Consider the following 16,889-nt stretch of genomic DNA (forward strand, 5'->3'; position numbering starts at 1 on the left):
TAATGCGAGGGCGAGGGGGAGCGGCGCGCGCCGGCTCGCGCGCGGCGCGCCGTTGCCTGCCCGCCCCCACCCCGCCGACTTTCGAAAAACAAGCTCGCGCGCGCGACGCGACGTGTTTACGTTTTACAATAGCGCGTCGTACAATGCCAGCGTCAATTAGTCATATAGTCCGCTACATGGCTACATACAATATCTAACGTATACAAATTTAAACAAACGGAAATATTTCGCGTTTTGATATTATAAAATTCACTTTACGATAGCGCGTGCCGACATCGTATGAAACAAATATGTCAATCAACAAATATAATATCTAACGTATGTATACAAATTTAAAAGCCGAATATTTCGCGTTTCGGTATTATAAAATTGACTTTTGGAAATAGACTATTGTTCGAATGTTTTGCGTTTCGTTTTGCGGTTTCATTAGCGTTATCCATGTATACATGTGTGTGTAAAATAGGCAAGGCTATGGATCACAAAACGTACATACATATATGTATCAATTAATGATTAATTGATCGTTATCCTTTCTTTTACGGGGGGGAGGGGAGAAAGATAAGATCGTAATTTTAATAAATCGAGTAATATTATTTTTTAATCGTCGAGAAAAAGTTTCAAATAATACGAGAAGGATAATTATAAATTTGCTCGACACTGTGCTTTATACAGAGGATGTGGTATCAAATGCTTCACGGTAAATTAATATATTCATTACAATTTTATCTTTGACAGCGGTGTACTCGATATCAGTGTGACAACGCCTCTTTCACGGCGAGCTATTTTTGTCATTAGACTCAGTTCAAAGAGCACACGTGGCGCAAAGGGCTACCTGATCTCCGAAAATAAACTCTCGTATTTGCGTAATCCCGCTGTCGGGCAGATCTCCGAACGATATAGAACTCGATTACGGGTATATAGAAATTACGCATTTCTCGCACGCACATGATATATAGCCAATTATAACAGAAACTAATAATATCTGACATAAACGGATTAATTGCTATCGGGAAACGTTTAGTTTCGTTGCTTTATCTTTTACGCTTTTGCAGATTTTATTCTTAAAAAAAATTAAGTTTAAATAAAATCCTTTTTTATTCTTAACTAAATTAAAACGAGAAAATTATACGATCACGTGCTATATTTATGTTTGAAAATTAAACTTTATCGTGTGTCCAAAATTGAAATGTAAAATCACGTGCTTCTTTGCTTAAATATTTTTCTGTAAGAGTAATGGAATCCGTGAGCGGAAATTCGTTAGTCTTACAGCGATTGTATCTTAAATGATAATCCCTTCGATCCTCATGGAAGCGCTCGGAGTTTCTATACTTCCGGCCGTAATTTCCAAGTTTGAAACCTCGAGCCTCGCGAATTGACTCGCGCATTAATCTTCTTGAAACTTGGAAACGTTCGCGGAATATGAGTGTATATTGCGCGATAACGTAGTATTATCCACTTCATCGAGCACGCCGTGATTGATTTCATTTTCGACCAGGAGCAAAACTCATCATCGCCGTTGCCGTCCGTCTTCCCATTACGCTTTGGAACACAGCACAGAATACAGCTATAGCGGCTGCACTTATCAGTAATCGATAGCATCATTGTACATTTCCTTTATGTGCCTTTCGGTATACACGTACTGCATAGTGCATACGGGACCAGCATTGTGTTCTGATAATGCGGCACGCCGCGCCGTATCGAGTACCGATATATGCAAATTACATTCTAACGTTACGAGCATCGTATAACAAATGAGCTACTGCGTACGGAATAATAAATATATGTCTGAAAAGAATAAAAATTTATATTATTTCATATTTTACAGAACCATATAAAAAATATTACCAAAAATTATCTATATTCTATACTTCCATGAATCTTTTTACTCATCATATCAAGAAACATGTGATTATCTGTTACCGCTAATATTCATTAAACACTTTACTTAATCTCTCTTTAATATATTATTTACATCTTTAATTTCGTTTCTTCCGCATTCTTCAGAAAAAAGTGAAACAGGACTGAAATAAAGCAAAGTGATTAAAGATACGGGATATGATCCAATTTATTAATCGTATATGCGAAAGTAGCGTATCAATAATAAAATGTACAGAATTCTGTATATATTTATAATTTATATGTCTATATTTATAAATTATGTGTCACGGGACATTCGGATTACCGCGCACTAAGATTCAGACAGAATGTCCTCCAGAGTTTTGTCGTCATGGAGAGGCGAGTGCCCCAGCGTAGGATCGCTCTCTAGGAATTCGCGCAGTTCAGACTCGAGATCAGCCACGCCGGATGGTTCTGTCGCGCTCAGTAAAGACGGTGGCGTCTGACTGCTGTGCGTCATGCCGATCTGCATTTGAATAGGCGGCGGTGGCTGAGTCGCACCCACAATACTGATATTCTGATTTTGCTGACCGGTCGGACTCAGTAGATTCGCGTTCTGAATTGGCGAGGGGCTCGGCAACAGATTCGACAGCACCTGATTGTTGCCATTGTTCGGATTCGGCAGTAACGAAGTGTCAGCGACTATAGTGGGCGTGATCGGCTCGACTTCCATGGGCTCCGGTGCGCCCAAAGGTGCTATGCCCATTGCTCGACGCAATCCGTCGACCGGCGCGATCCCCGACGGTGGCAGTTTCTTCGCTATATCGGTGAGGTTGTCGGTGATCTTCTCGGCCAGCGTCACCTCTGCGTCTGCTGCCTTCGGAACATTGGATAGATGGGCCGGCGGCGGTGCTGACAAACGCTCGTGTTGGACCTGCTTCAGCCGACCCAGCATCTGTGATGTGTCGTCAAGGCGGCTTTGTAGAACGGCGCGTTCCTCGCTATATTTAAATTCTTCTTCTGAAAATAAAAAATGTATTAAATGTATTAAATGTAATTAAATAACACGGAAGAGAAGCGGTAAAGCGTCCTCGAAATTATTAAATTATATAATTGACAATGTTATGAGATAAAATACTCTTTTGATACATTTTGAGATAAAAATAAGATGCAATACACAAGTATATTCAAATGACGAAATTTAAAAGATAAATTAGCTACATATATTGTTTTCAGTTACTTAGAACAATGCTAAATCGTTCATTTTCATCGTTACTTCCATAATTACCTAAATTCTCTAGGAAGTTTATGTCGATACCGAGATCCGACAGTGTCTTTAGTTGTTCGACATCAACCTTGACATTATCCAGCAACGGAATGTTACGATTCACGTCCTGCATAGGCTTCTCCAATAAATGCTTGATCTTTTCCTCCTCCTCCTTCAGTCTTCGCTTTTCCTCGAGGAATTTCTTTGTCTTCCTATGATCGCCGCTTGTGAGAAGGTCCAACAAATCATCGACCATAGTCAATGTGTAATCACAGTCCTTGGCGAAGTCTAGAATAGATTCAGCATATTGCACGGCAGTCTCGTCACCATAAGTTTGATAGACTAGGTCGGTTTCCTCCTTGGTAAGATTCGCGAACGTCGAGTCGTAGCTAGGTGCGTATGAACCAAACGCGCCATAATAGAGGGGTTTCACTGGCTTCGACATGTTCCTGCGATCCTCCCGAAATCCAGCCAACGCTCCAGTACCGTGATTCAATTTGCCTATCAGTTGTCCCAGTGACACAGGTCTCTGATTCGTCCCGGGAATAATCCCGTCCCCGGGCACGATGATCTGCAGGCTGGTGGTGCCGTCTTTCTTCTGTCGCAGAAAACCCATTTTCGAGTTGACCCTCTTCAGACTGAGTTTCTCCGCCGCCGCTTTAGCTGCACCTCTAGCCTGTTTCAGGATCTCCTCTGGTGTCAAATCGTCCGGTATGGCCTCAAATTTACCTAAGCTCGCCAGTCTCATCTTTCTTTGATTCTCTTTTCTAAGTTCTTCCGCCTCCTCATTACGTTCTTCTTGCTCGCGTTCTCGCTCTATCTGCTCTTCCGTCGCAGGAGCGTCTGGATTATTAAGATCTTCGTTGCCCAGCTCGAATCCGAGTTCCTCCTTCGTAATATCGTTCATGTACATCAGGACTGGCCTGAGTTGCCGCAATTTCTCTGGAGTGACCATCTTCAAACCGACGTGCAGAAGTTTCTTCGCCGCCTTGTAGTAGATGGTGTCGGGATGATTATATGTCATGGCGTTGTCACACATAAGCTTGAAATCATCCACGAATTCTTGCAAATTCTGATAGTTATTGTCGTCTATCTTTTGCTTTATCGTGCTAAAGTCCATCGGATTCGTGATTATCTGGGAGTAACCAGGCGCAATGCTGTCTGTGACCGGCCAGGCGAAAAATTGCTGCGGATCCCGCTTCTCCATGGATCTCAACAGGTGTTCCAGCAACCTTTGGAGAGGCGTGCGCTCCGCTATCTTTCTGAGAACGCATGTTCTGGGCTCGCGATGAGGTGATAGAGAACTTACATTACTAACGCCAACCCTTAATTCACCACTGGACGGCGGTCTGGGTGGCAGCAACTGATTGTGATTGGTACAAGCTTTCTTAGGTGCAGGCTCGACCAGGTTCTCATCGGCATCGCCAACTGACTCTTGACTCGACTCCTCTCTTCGTCTTTTCTTATCTTTATGATGATGTTTGTGCCGTTTATCTTTCTTTTTCTTCTTCTTCTTGAGTTTTTTGTGACCGACATATCTGTCGTACTCTGCGTCTCCTTGGCTGACAGAATAGTTAAGACCCAGTTGTTGTTGGTAATGTTGCGACAGCATTGCAGCCTGACTTGGCGACTCGCCGCCGTGCTCGGGTGTTCCAGTACTACCTCCTACCTTCAAAATTAACTTCAGACTAGGCGGCTTGTCCGTCGTTGTGTACTGACCCTCTGTCGAAGAAAAAAAAGAAAGAAACATAGTCAGTTAGTCATCGTCCTGAGTATTTAAAACGATTTCTTTTTAAGCGGTGTACTAAAATTGTTGCTCTAAAAGCCATACGTATGATCCGTATGTAAATGTGCCACATGCAGCAATCGGGAAATCTTGCGGAAAGATTATGCAGGATAAGAGTACAACATGGTAACAGAAAAAAAATATGACGTCAGAAATGTAGCATGACAATGAAAATACCGAAAGAGATGCAAATCGTGAGCAAATATAAAAATTACGGGCCGTTAAGGATATGGTCGGGTTAGGAATTGTACATGAAAATGTAAACATGATTTTATTAACAGGACATTGCGACCTTGTTTTCACATTCAACAAACTGGAAGCGAGATGGAAGTAGCTCGACTTAAATCAAACAAATCTTAATATAGATGAAAATAATCTCCATCGTTATATCAAATCGAATAATCGGTGGGAATAATCAGGGAGAGCAGTCATTAAAATTGAAAATACCTCGCTAAGAGGTCAAGCGAAGCATATGTGGCTCTCAATGCCACGATACATAACAGCCAAAGGAAATTACACGTGATTGAAGTGCAACAGGCTTCTCTGTATGCGACACATCTGAATGTTGTATATACCTTGCAACCTACGCATACTACTCCGTTGAGACAAGGAGGGCAACTCTCGGCGCAAAAATCTTGTTGCACTTCAATGGATATTCAACAAACAAAAAAAACGAAAGGGGTTGAGGGGGGGCGTTTGATAATTCTCGAAGCATAGCTAGCTTCTGTCGTGCAACCAGTCCATGTCCGTTGTTACTCATCACTTACTTCCACGTCGCGCCTGTTGCTGTGGAACGCTTGGTTTATACTTTCGAATCCACCTCACTTCTACTCCAACCTCACTCTCAGTTTGTCCGTGGTGAAAACGAAGTCAAAATTCCTGTGCATCATTAAACTATGAGTATGAGAAAGCTCCCAAATGAAAGTTGCAAAGAGCGCGAACCGATTTTGCGAACCGAGAAGCGAAGGGCCGATGGGTCCATCGGCCCGAGGCATCCTCATCTTTTTTTTCATTCGAATTCCTTTTCATGACTGACATACAAGTACACAGTTTGGCTTGGTGCGATGTAATGATGCCGCAGTAACATAACATTCTCTTACAAGTAACATAACAATCTAATTCATTACGTCTAATTCTCGCTCGGAGGAGACTATTCTACGAAACGGGCTTCCTCGTCGACGAGGGTCAACCGTTTTGACATAGGTTTGTTTATTCCGTCGAGACGGCGGACAATTTTGTTGGACGACGATCGACGGGTCGGACGGGCGGCCGGAAAAGGAGGTGATCTCGAAGCGACGAGCTCGAAACGGAGAGGAGAGAGAAACTTTGTCGCGAACTCCGTCGACGAGGACGCAAAGGTACGACCGGGAGTCTCGACCAAGGATAGAAAAGTCGCGCGCGCGCGCGCGCGTCCTCCGCTCGTGCCGTTCCTCACCTTCGTGCCTCTCGCGCTTGTGCTTTTTGTGCTTCTTCGAGCCCATGTCTCGCGCGCGCTCGGCCACAGCTCCCGTGCGAGAAACCAGGCTATCGGCGTCCCCTGCGTACGAGGCTGCCGCGCTCCGTTGCGTACACAGACAACACGGCGGCGGCCATTGATGATGTCACGTCCATCGGTCCATCGTCCGTCGTCCCGCGGCCCGCCGTTCCGCCGTTTCCCGCGTTCGAATAGAACGTACCGTGCTATCATGGCGGCGCGTCGCGCGCGCGATTCGGATACCCAGCATTCCAGGCGTCTTCGGAAATATCGCGAACGCGAGGAGAGGCGTCGTCCGAGTCACTCCCATTTCCGAGCCGAGGAAGATGACGTTCGTCGGAGTAAACGCGCGAATCGCTCCGATCCCGGTAAGAAGCGAACGATAAAAAAAAAAATACACTTCCCGGCGACTCGAGATTCCAAGTTCCATCGCGAAGAAAGGGAGAAAGGAGAGACAAAGAGAGACGAGGAGGGACGATCCTGACGCGCGTTTCGCCCCGAATCTTGCGCCGACGAGAGATCTTCGCTCCCGGGCTCTCGGCGACGAGGGCGTGCGTGCCCTTCGACGTCGAGCGCGAGAGCGCTCGCGAGCGTCAGACCCGGCTGGACGCCCGGGCCCGACGCGAAAGTCGGCCTCGCGGGCCTCGCGTCTCGAACATGGCGACCGTTGCGCGTCTACGCGCGCCCGTCCGTACGTCCGTACGCTCCGCGGGCGGCCGGGAAAACCCTTCCTAACCTACAAAAGGTGGCTCGCGCGTCGCCGGCGAACCGACGCCGACGCTACCGGACGCACGACGAAAATACTCACCTGGGCCGATCGTGCGACACGTACGACGACGAGGGGTCCTCCCGGCGGGTCGCCAGCGACTCACCTCGCGCGACTCGGCGACTCGGCGACGCGATTAAAGGGACGGCTATCAGCTGTTTCGCGCTTGCAAACGCCGACGGACAGATGGAAGCGAGAGAATGGAAGGGAGAGAAAGAGAGAGAGACGGAGAGACGCCGCTCTCGCGTTCCTGCGGCTTGCGAACCGGCAGGAAATAAGAAAGAAAGAAAAGAACGCGAAACAAAGGGAGGAGGAATACCGCGGCGCGCGCTCTCGCGCCGTACGATCGCGCGTCCCCGGGCGCGTCCCGACTGACTCGCGCCTCGCGCCCTTCCGCGAAATTGTCAATCGCCGTGGAACGCGAGATGATAAACGTCGCGGACGGGCACGATGGACGGGACGGACGCGCCGGGCGCAGGATAATACGAGGCGATAAAAATAATATTTCGCCCTCCCCTCTCACCATCCGCACCCACCCTCCTTGCCGCCCCGGTCTACCTCGCCGCAGTGCGCGATTTCAGATGCTTATCCCCGCGGACGAATGTCGATAAGAATAAACGTCGATATCGGCTTAACTGCACTAGTTCCGAGTTTATCTTTATCCTTCCAATGTGGAGTAAAAGAGATAAACTCTGAATTAATTTAGCAGGCTGTTCAGCAATAGGAAAACAGGCCTAATAAGTACAACGACCCCGCATTTAATCATCGAGCGGTTCTGCGAAGTCTTTCCAGTTTCCCGAGACAAAGCGAAGGGACGTACGTTGCATTTACATTAACATCTACGCGCAACGAACGGCGAGAAGTTAGGAACGAGTCGGGCGACACGTCGCGCGGGAAGTAAGTATTCGCCTCGTCCGCGCTCCTTCGAGAGAAGGAAACCAGCTTGAATAATCGATAATGCTCTTATGCAAATCTCGTACGTGACGGACAGTCTGCGACGTTTTCCCGGGAGGGAAAAAAACCGGCTCTGCACGGCGCGTCGTCACAACGTCTTTTATGCGTTTCTCCGAGAGACATCAGCGTTGTTCTGAAAAAGAATGGCTGGAAAAAAAAGCTCCGCGGTTATACGCGTCGATTCCGCGTAACGATGATATCGCGACATTCGCGACGTTCGTCGCGTCGTGTAACTGAAAAATCATGATATATGTATGTACAGTACAATATAGACAAAAAGTATATTTTAATGGAATAACAGATTTTATATAATCGAAAAGAATAAAAGAAATAATATAACGATACAAAATAAAAAGATTTTTTTAAATAAAAATATATCTTTAGCTGGGGTGCTATTTTTCGTAATAAATTCCTTACAGTGATTTAATAAGGATGCTTACTAGCATCAAAATTTAAATCGATTATCGGTTTAATTATGTGAATTTACTGTTCCAACAAAGAATCGTGTTTTAAAGACCGACCGCAGTTCACTGAGTTTGGAAAAAATATACAAAATTTACATAATATTATCACGATTCAGTCCGGATCGTAAATGGCGTTTTTCTCTCTAAAAAAATATTTATTTCGCGCGTAACGGCGACATCGCGACGCGCAGTCATGAACTTGCTAGTTACGTCACTGCGCACCCACGCCCGCGGTGGGTGGTTTGAGGGACGAGGGACCCGCGAGAGGGCGAGCGATTGCAAGAAGGAGCAAGAAGGAGCAATCGAGTCGGGTATCGAGTCCGCGAACGATTCTCTCTGTCGCCGATTCGACATTCGACGCCCGCTCCCCCCGGCCGCTGGTCAGTTCAGTCAGTCCCGATCTCCTCGCACTTCCCGCGCTCGCCGATCGTCTCATCCTTTTCTCCGTTTCTGGCTCCGTTCGTCCCTTTCACGTTCCTCACGGCACGCATGACGCATCTCCTTAACGTTCTTGTAATCTAATTGTAAGACGTAAAAGGTAAGATTTTCTTATCTCGCTCCTTCATTCCGTGACTCCTGGCACCGGAACGCATGTTCAAATGTGAAATGAAACGATCTGTTCAATTTTTGTTCTTTATCTTTTTATTCTTTTTCTTAAATAAATCGCCCTCTCTCTCTTTTTACACTGTTCCTCTCTTATATTATATACATATATTTCTCTCCTCCCTTCGCCATTATTCGTTTGCTCTCGTCTTTTTCTGCGTCTTCCCTCTCTTTCGGTAGGCCTGTTTGTCGCTCTTTCTCTCCGAATGTAATATCCGAAAAAATATACACGCCGTATATCTCGGTATATAAATGGAACGACGTTTTACTTGGACACAAAAAGTGTCGATTCGGGAGCGCGAGTAAACAAACAGACTGACCGTTTCTAACGTTTTTTTTTCCCCAGGACAACGGTGAACGGACTCCGATTCTTTCCCTTCGATTCCCGGCATTCCCCGCGATTCCGTCTCTCTCGCGCGCTCGCGACCGTCGCTCCTACTCCAGTCACTGCCCTTATCCCCCACTCTCCGGCCGCGGCGCGGCGTCTCGCGTGAAGATAACGCCGAGCCGGTCTCGGCGTTCCGCCGGTGGTGACGCGCACAGTAGCGTCCCGTAATCTCGCGTCGGCGAATGGGGAGCGCGCACGCGAGTGTTCGCGCGCCAAGGTACCGATTCGTTCGCATCGAATGTGTCGTCGCCCGTGTGTCTCGTGTGTCTCGTGTCGCGAGTGATCGAACGGCGAGCTCCGGAGCGGCCATCCACACCGCCCTCGTCTCACGGAGGACAGAAGGCAGAAACAGCGCGCGGCGGACGGCGGCGGGCAGGAAGGAGAGGCATGGAGAGGTTTCGAGTGACGCCGGCGAGCCCGGCGAGCAACGCCGCGAGCTACAGTCGGCAACCGGTACGAGATTACGGTGAGTCTATATTATTGTTCACCATATATCGATGTGTCGCGCGTCAAGGAACGCACGTTGTGTACGTGCGTGTACGCATTCGCGCATTTAGGCATTTCGTGCGCGAAAGAGAGAGCAAGGGAGACTCCACGTGCTCCTCGTCGAAGACGGCGTGGATCTCGCCGCACACTCGCGCGCGCGCGCCCGCGCCCGCGTACGTGTTTTACGCCGCCCGCGTTGCCGGCGTTGCACACGAGTCATAAAAATGCAACCCACCATGTTGCGCGCGCGACCGCCGCTCGCAGCTGGTTTCGCGTCGCTTTCGGAGCATCGGCGAGACGGCGCATGTTTGTCCGCGGGTCGAAACCCCGGCGCGGCGCCACGTGATCCTTTTGTGCGTCTAGAGATCGGTTGGAATAGAATGATAATAGAAAATAGAAACGTCACTTTCACGGGGGCAACCTTCGAGTATCGGGACAAGCACCCGTCGGGCAACGATAATCAAAATATTTTTGGGACAATTTCGAACATGACTATAGGTATCAATGTTCGGATAACGAATAATCTTACGAAATAATGTGACTCGATTAGCGTGCAGTTTCAATAGTTATTGACGATTGTCGTCAACGGGGAATGTCTCTGAACAGCGCGAGCGTTAAAAATACCTCGCGACGACGCACGGGAATTATTCACGAATCAAAGTAGAGAGGAATCGTTGCACGTTGCCGCAGAACGAAACACTTGGTTAGACAATAGATATAATTATATAACAGCGAAGCCGATCAGCCGTGACTTGATAAAGGATGCTTGCAAAAACGACGATGAATAATATTAGCCTTGCCACATGCATTTGCATAAACAATTGCACACGATTATTTCATTCGTATCGCCGAATAAATACCAAGGTGTATGTGTGATGTTCTCGCGATAAGAATTCAGAAAACATTGTAACATCTTATAGACGTTTTGAAATTTGAAAAACGTTTTGTAGAACTGTCGGATGAAAAATGTCATTTTTACATCTTTAACACGTTTTATGTCTCGACTTGTGACGCTTTGACGCATTGTTTTAAGATGTTTTTTGAAATGTCTTATTGAAAGTATTTTTAGATATTTTATGGCAAAATTATGCGGAAACGCGTTAACAAGAAGAAAAACACGAGAGAAGCGTTGAGAATTGCTTGAAAAATTGACGTATCAATGATTTAACGTCCGCATAATTATGTTAAACGATCTATCTCTTTTATATACAATGATAGAGATCAATTTTTGCAGTTAGCAAAATCACGTAAGTATTAAATCATTGGTGTATCGATTTATCAAGTAATTTCAAATTCTCTCGTGTTTTTGCAAAACTTTGCCTTAATTGTGTCGTTGTGACATTGTCGATAATAAAAAATAATGAAAAATATCGGAGTGCCAGATTTTAACGGACGATAGACATTTTTATAAATTACGTTATATCCAGTCGTGCCACGTGTATTCCAATCAATAAACGTTGCAGTCGGTAATACAAATAAAAGATAACTTATAAGATAACTTTCGAATGTTTGAACACTTTTCCAGGAAGTCTTAAGAACGTCTTTAAAACGTCTTCCGGTAAAATCATAAAGATAACTTAAAAACGATATCTTTGAGGTGTTTTTTTTTTTTTAATACACGTATGTTGACCGTGGAGCAACAAGTAATGGCGTATCGCCAGCTGATAGCTTATCGTCGTCGCGTATCTGCACTTTTCATAAAATTTCCATTTTGGTGAGAACTCCAATTTGTTCCGCCTCTCGTCGGAGTAACGCAAAGTGCTTAAAGGGTAATGTCTTATCGGGAGAGGCTTGTGTTTCAAGGCCGATTGATCGATCGCCGTCACGACAGAGATTAAGACCGATCGTGTTAGAAGCTCGAAGTAATTGCGATCAATACGGAATGTTTTGTAAGTGGTAAGTGGTACGTCAAAAATTGGAGACATTCCTTGACGAATTGAGAAAGCTGTCAGCTCAAAATTTATTTTCAAGTACGCAGTGATAAATTTATGTTTTTATATGTTAATTCAAAGTTTTCACAATTAGATTTTAACGACTCAATCTGTATACCTTTTATTATTATTTTAAGTAAGTTTTAATTAAAAAGCTACCAGCTGTTAGAACTCTGTGTTTGTGATTATAGATTAGAAATCACGATATACAATTTGATCAATGAAGAAATAATCTTAAATTTCTGAAAGGATATGTTGTTGTTAAAATTATCTTTATTAACTGTATTAAATAATGCTTTACGGAATCTATGATATATCTAGAATAGAAAACTGAAATTTAACTATTATTTGATTGATACCGTTTGATTATTATCGTACGTGCTCAAATTTAATTTAATAAGTTAAAGATTTTTTTTATTAAGGATGTGTACGGTTTCCTTAATGTAATCTGATTGATGTAAAGGAGTTTGCGTTCGCATGTTTTATATTTTCTCGAAACTCTCAAATACTCTTTGGCATCGTGCGCAAAACTCGGTTATTTTTATCGAAAAGTGATCGTTTAAGCCGTTTAAGGCGTATCAGTAAATGACAATTTAACAGTTCCGCTTAATAACGTGGCTTTCGATCTCATTGGTGGAACGGTCGTCGACATAAATTAATAGTCGGCACAAAGTGGCACTGACATCTTCATTGATGCACCGCCACTCATCGTCATTGTTCCTTTGTATCAATTACAGAGACATAATGAATAATTATCATTAAATTAATCAAAGAGACAGATCCCATCATTTGATATCGAAATTGTTACGAGAACGTTGACGTGTTCTCTTTGATTGGTGCGTCTGACCATTACCATTTACATTTATCTCGCGATATTATCTCGAGAATGACTTTATTTAGATAGACACAAGATATATTTCGCAAGATATCGCTCTAAACTAAACATCGTCTTTCCTGTCACAACAGTCGCAAAAGGAGAAAGGCTGCGGTGTATCGGTTACATCACGCGCATTTGTATCGGGAAAACCGCGCTCGTTCTTGCAAACTAATCGGCATAGCGAAGCGCAGCGAACTGCAATGAGATAAACGCCCGTCACATCACATTGCGAGCAAAATCGTTCGAATCAATGCGGTGCACCAACACGTCAGACGGTAATTATCGCCGCGTCTATAAACGGGATTATTATACGCAGCAGCGTCCGAACACATGAGCCAGACTTTTATTAAAAATCAAAAGCTTTAAATATTCTTTTGATATTGTCTCGGCTTCAATATACGACATCGCGACAACATTTAAATAAAAAATTTTAGTCGATTTTATATTTTAAAAAATCTGCAAATATATCCAAATAATGTAACGCAACAATTTAGTAAGAGTAATTTAATAAAAATCTTCAGAAAAATCTTTGAAGAAATAATTCGTTGAAATATCTGTTTTCCGTGATTTTCGATACGCCCTGTTATTTTTATTATTTTCTATTATTTAATATCCGAATAGAATAATAATTCAGAGACATGTATGTATTAAAACGTACTTAGGATGACGTTACCTGTTACATTAAGACGTATATCTAAATTTACGTGTTCGACTCATGTAGCCGGCGTAAAATCTTATCGTTTGATACACGATCAGAACAGATATCAATATTTAAGTAACGTTCCGTCCCTGTGTGCTGGGTTGTCTGTTGACGATGTGATTCATGAAACTTTTGAAATTTTTATAATTTCATCTCACTATGATAAGGATAACGATGAAGGCATATTATTCTAATTGAGAAAGAGAGAAAAACTTTTCCCAATTTCCATAATTTTTAATGCGACAATCTTTATTTTTTTTTAGAAAGTTTGAATTTTTCTATAGAATCCATAGATATATGTATAATTCTATAGATATAAATTATTCTATAGAAGAGATATTTTTAGATTTTTGAAAATTTAAATATGAACGATTTGTAACATGTATTTTGCACATACCTGTAAATCGGGTTCCTAAAAAATAAGTCAGTGAGTCATCCGAGTCATGGAAGCTTCATAGAAGGTCGAAACGCGATGATCCAGGATTAGAATATCCGCGATCTGCATTTCGCCTACGCCGCGCCATTATATATACGCATCAGTCCGATTCCCCGTAAAGATCGTTTAATTTGGCACGCGATAAACACTCGCGGGAAGAAGGCCGCCGCGCGTTGTTCGACATTCCGTGACTGCAGCTGCAGCCGCAGTGCCGCGTCTTCTTGAATAAGTATATGTAGCAGCGATGAATTTCGATCGATTTCGCGAATTTAATCCGACCCCGTGATTAAGCTATAAATTCACTAAAAAAAAAGTCTGACCTTTGGCTCGTAACCTTCGCATGAGAAACGCCACTTGTGACACCAGTAAGGCCGGACTTCGTCGACGAAAAACCTTGTCCTGGCAGGATGCGAAGTTGGCTCGAAGGGCGTAAGGGGAGAGTCTGCAGCTGCACTGTCTATTACAAAAGCAGAAATGACAGTGATCGATAATTGCGCAGCCCCACCCTGCGATCGTGCACGTGTTACTCTTGTGATCATCCTTTCTCTATCTGTCTTTATTTACTTCCGTTTCTTTCTTTTGGACATCTTTGCGAAACTAGATTTTTAAATCGTTCGTGAAACTTAAAATAAAATGTTAATACATACCTACATAAAGAAAAATTAATAAAAATATGATAGTCATTTTATAGGCATTTAAGAAGGGTTTTATTAAAATTATTTAAAACATTTAAATAAAAGTACCTGAAAATAAAATTATGAAAATTTATATAACTTGATTTACGTGATCTTGATTGCAAGGCCTTTGATTTTATTATCTTTAATTATAATTATATTACAATTATATTTAATTTTCATGCGGCATAATTAGCTTATTTAGTTATATGTATATCAAGTCTCTCTATTTTCGATTGCAATTAATATTTAATGATTTCGATACTAATTAGATTATAACGAGCGACTATTACTTGCACACTGTCCGTATTCGGTGACTGCGCTAAATTTGGCGTTAAATACCACCGATATTCTCGTTTCGCTTTGACATTGAAACCGATTTTCATATTAGGGAAATGAAACTCGTCATCAGCTGGCTAGCTGTGTTTAGCGCGAAATGTTCAATGAAAATACTTGCATGTACGTTAGTTCGTGCACACGTGTACACGTCTGCATACAAGGAATATCATCACGTAAATATCAGGCACGTGGCGCCCTCGAGCAATCGAAGCCAGAGGATACAACTAGTTAGAAACTTTCTTATCCGCTCATTTACCTACACAAGGGGGATGCTTTTTATATGGAAAATATTACAGGTCCTCAGAATCTTTTTTTTTAATATTATAATATGTTACCATCCTTTTCTGCGCAATAGTATAAAATTATATTCTTTTTTTTTAAATTCTAATAATCTTAATTAATTTAATAAAGTAGGTATACAAAATTTACGTAATATCTATTATTATTAGATCCAGTCTGGACCGTAAATGGCGTTTTTCTCTCTAATCGTATTGGTTCTGTTTTACTTATTCTTAATTAATTTTTTTTTAAATAAATTCCACAGATTTTTTCTTCATAGAGAAGTAATAAGACTACATAGAATATACCTTATAAATGACATGAGAAGATAATAATAATAATTTTCTGCTTGATAATAGATAAATTTACTTTTTTCTGATTGAGAATTTATAAAGTAGAAATCGAACTAGCATCTCAACTATAATAGCAACTTAATAGAGTGTAATCAAATAATTGCGGCAAAAAGATTTTTAATGCCTTTTTTTTGTTAGAAGACAATGGTTGTAAAAAGTAACCTAATGCGACCAACGCATTCGAAAAGCAATCGTATATTTTCTGAAAATAGCGTTGCCTCGTGAAATATGTATATGCGCGCGAGATCGGGAAATGTCAGAATGACTCGTGCCCGCAAAAGACGCGTGTTCCCACATGCGAAGCGATATGTCAACTTGATATTATGTATAAACCAACATTTCGCCATTCTGGCGCATCGCCAGAAGGAAGACGTTGCCTCTGAATGCGTCCTCGCCGAAATTATGCTAAACACTCGTTCGTTCCGTCAACGGAAGCGACGTGTGCGCTCACGTGTGAGAAAAACACGAATGAAACCCATGCATCCGCAAAACAGGCGTATGAATACGAAAGCTCTAATCTACATTTCGGATCTATATATATCCCCCGCATAGAATTTCTATGTTATCCTCATTGAATGCCGATATTTCCTTTCACGATTCGCGGACGTGAGAACGATCTCAAAATTCGAATATTCGAGCGCGCAGGAAAAGTCATCGTCGTCGACTGTAACGCGCGACTTTTACGTAATTCTAACGCAAGACAGCTTTAAGCGGACAATACTGGTTTGATCTCACAGTCAATTCCCCGTTCCACGAAAAGCGGTGGCCTTTCATTCATGAAGCGGATCTTCTCGTTTTGACAGGACGCGAGGCGCATTTCGACGCGAAGAATGCGTGCTGCGGCAGTGCTGTGCATGAGAGAGAACGAGGACCCCGCGTGTCAATTGACATTTATTCCGGGCGATACGTCATGGATTCCCGTCACAATACACAATAGGCGAGGCTGGTGAAAGAGAGAAAGAGAGAGAGAGAGAGAGAGGGGGGGGAGAGAGAGAGAGAGAGAGAGAGAGAGAGAGAGAGAGAGAGAGAGAGAGAGAGAGAGAGAGAGAGAGAGAGAGAGAGAGAGAGAGAGAGAGAGAGAGAGAGAGAGAGAGAGAGAGAGAGAGAGAGAGAGAGAGAGAGAGAGAGAGAGAGAAAAAGATAGAAATCAACAGCATTTATCCAGCGGTATTCTAAAAATACAACATTAACACACATTAAACGCCACGCGAGTTTCGGCACGAACTTCGTAAAAGCTCAATTAAAGACTGCGTATCCATTGTTATGCGGCACAAGT

At 43.3% G+C, this 16,889-nt stretch overlaps 2 protein-coding genes across 7 annotated transcripts in view; one reads left to right on the forward strand and one right to left on the reverse strand.

Moving 5' to 3' along the window:
* Positions 1–2,040: 2,040 nt before the first annotated feature.
* On the reverse strand, positions 2,041–7,485 carry Brd7-9 (Bromodomain containing 7/9). Of its 4 annotated transcripts, none has more exons than XM_071709384.1 (4): positions 7,172–7,485; positions 5,657–5,768; positions 3,125–4,825; positions 2,041–2,856 (listed from the first exon to the last, which is right to left on the reverse strand). In XM_071709384.1, the coding sequence occupies exons 3-4, from the start codon at positions 4,713–4,715 to the stop codon at positions 2,189–2,191; spliced, it is 2,259 nt and encodes a 752-aa protein (XP_071565485.1). In that variant the 5' UTR covers positions 4,716–4,825; positions 5,657–5,768; positions 7,172–7,485; the 3' UTR covers positions 2,041–2,188. The 4 variants fall into 4 exon arrangements, with proteins under 4 accessions (XP_071565485.1, XP_071565484.1, XP_071565486.1 ...); XM_071709383.1 differs by lacking the exon at positions 7,172–7,485 and adding an exon at positions 6,325–6,499; XM_071709385.1 differs by lacking the exon at positions 5,657–5,768.
* Positions 7,486–9,211: 1,726 nt separating this feature from the next.
* The window catches only part of Kcc (solute carrier family 12 member kcc), a 78,211-nt gene continuing 70,533 nt past the window's right edge, over positions 9,212–16,889 (forward strand). For 2 of the 3 annotated variants that reach the window (XM_071709388.1, XM_071709389.1), the window contains exon 1: positions 9,212–10,004. In XM_071709388.1, coding sequence (XP_071565489.1) covers positions 9,926–10,004 — 79 coding nt within the window. In that variant the 5' untranslated portion in view covers positions 9,212–9,925. The remainder of the gene's footprint in view (positions 10,005–16,889) is intronic. The other variant, XM_071709387.1, reaches the window with a different exon arrangement.

Source organism: Temnothorax nylanderi, unplaced genomic scaffold (assembly GCF_030848795.1).
Source record: "Temnothorax nylanderi isolate EJ_2023f unplaced genomic scaffold, tnyl_v1.0 TNYL_tig0076_pilon, whole genome shotgun sequence".
In the NCBI taxonomy this organism is placed as follows: domain Eukaryota; kingdom Metazoa; phylum Arthropoda; class Insecta; order Hymenoptera; family Formicidae; genus Temnothorax; species Temnothorax nylanderi.

Excerpts from the sequence above, each read along its gene's own strand:
- Brd7-9 (XM_071709382.1), bottom strand. The coding sequence starts at position 6,370 with ATGGGCTCGAAGAAGCACAAAAAGCACAAGCGCGAGAGGCACGAAG. Across the intron at positions 4,826-6,324 it reads CAAGCGCGAGAGGCACGAAG|AGGGTCAGTACACAACGACG; the intron begins GTGAGGAACGGC and ends TTTCTTCGACAG. Across the intron at positions 2,857-3,124 it reads AAACTTCCTAGAGAATTTAG|AAGAAGAATTTAAATATAGC; the intron begins GTAATTATGGAA and ends TTTTATTTTCAG.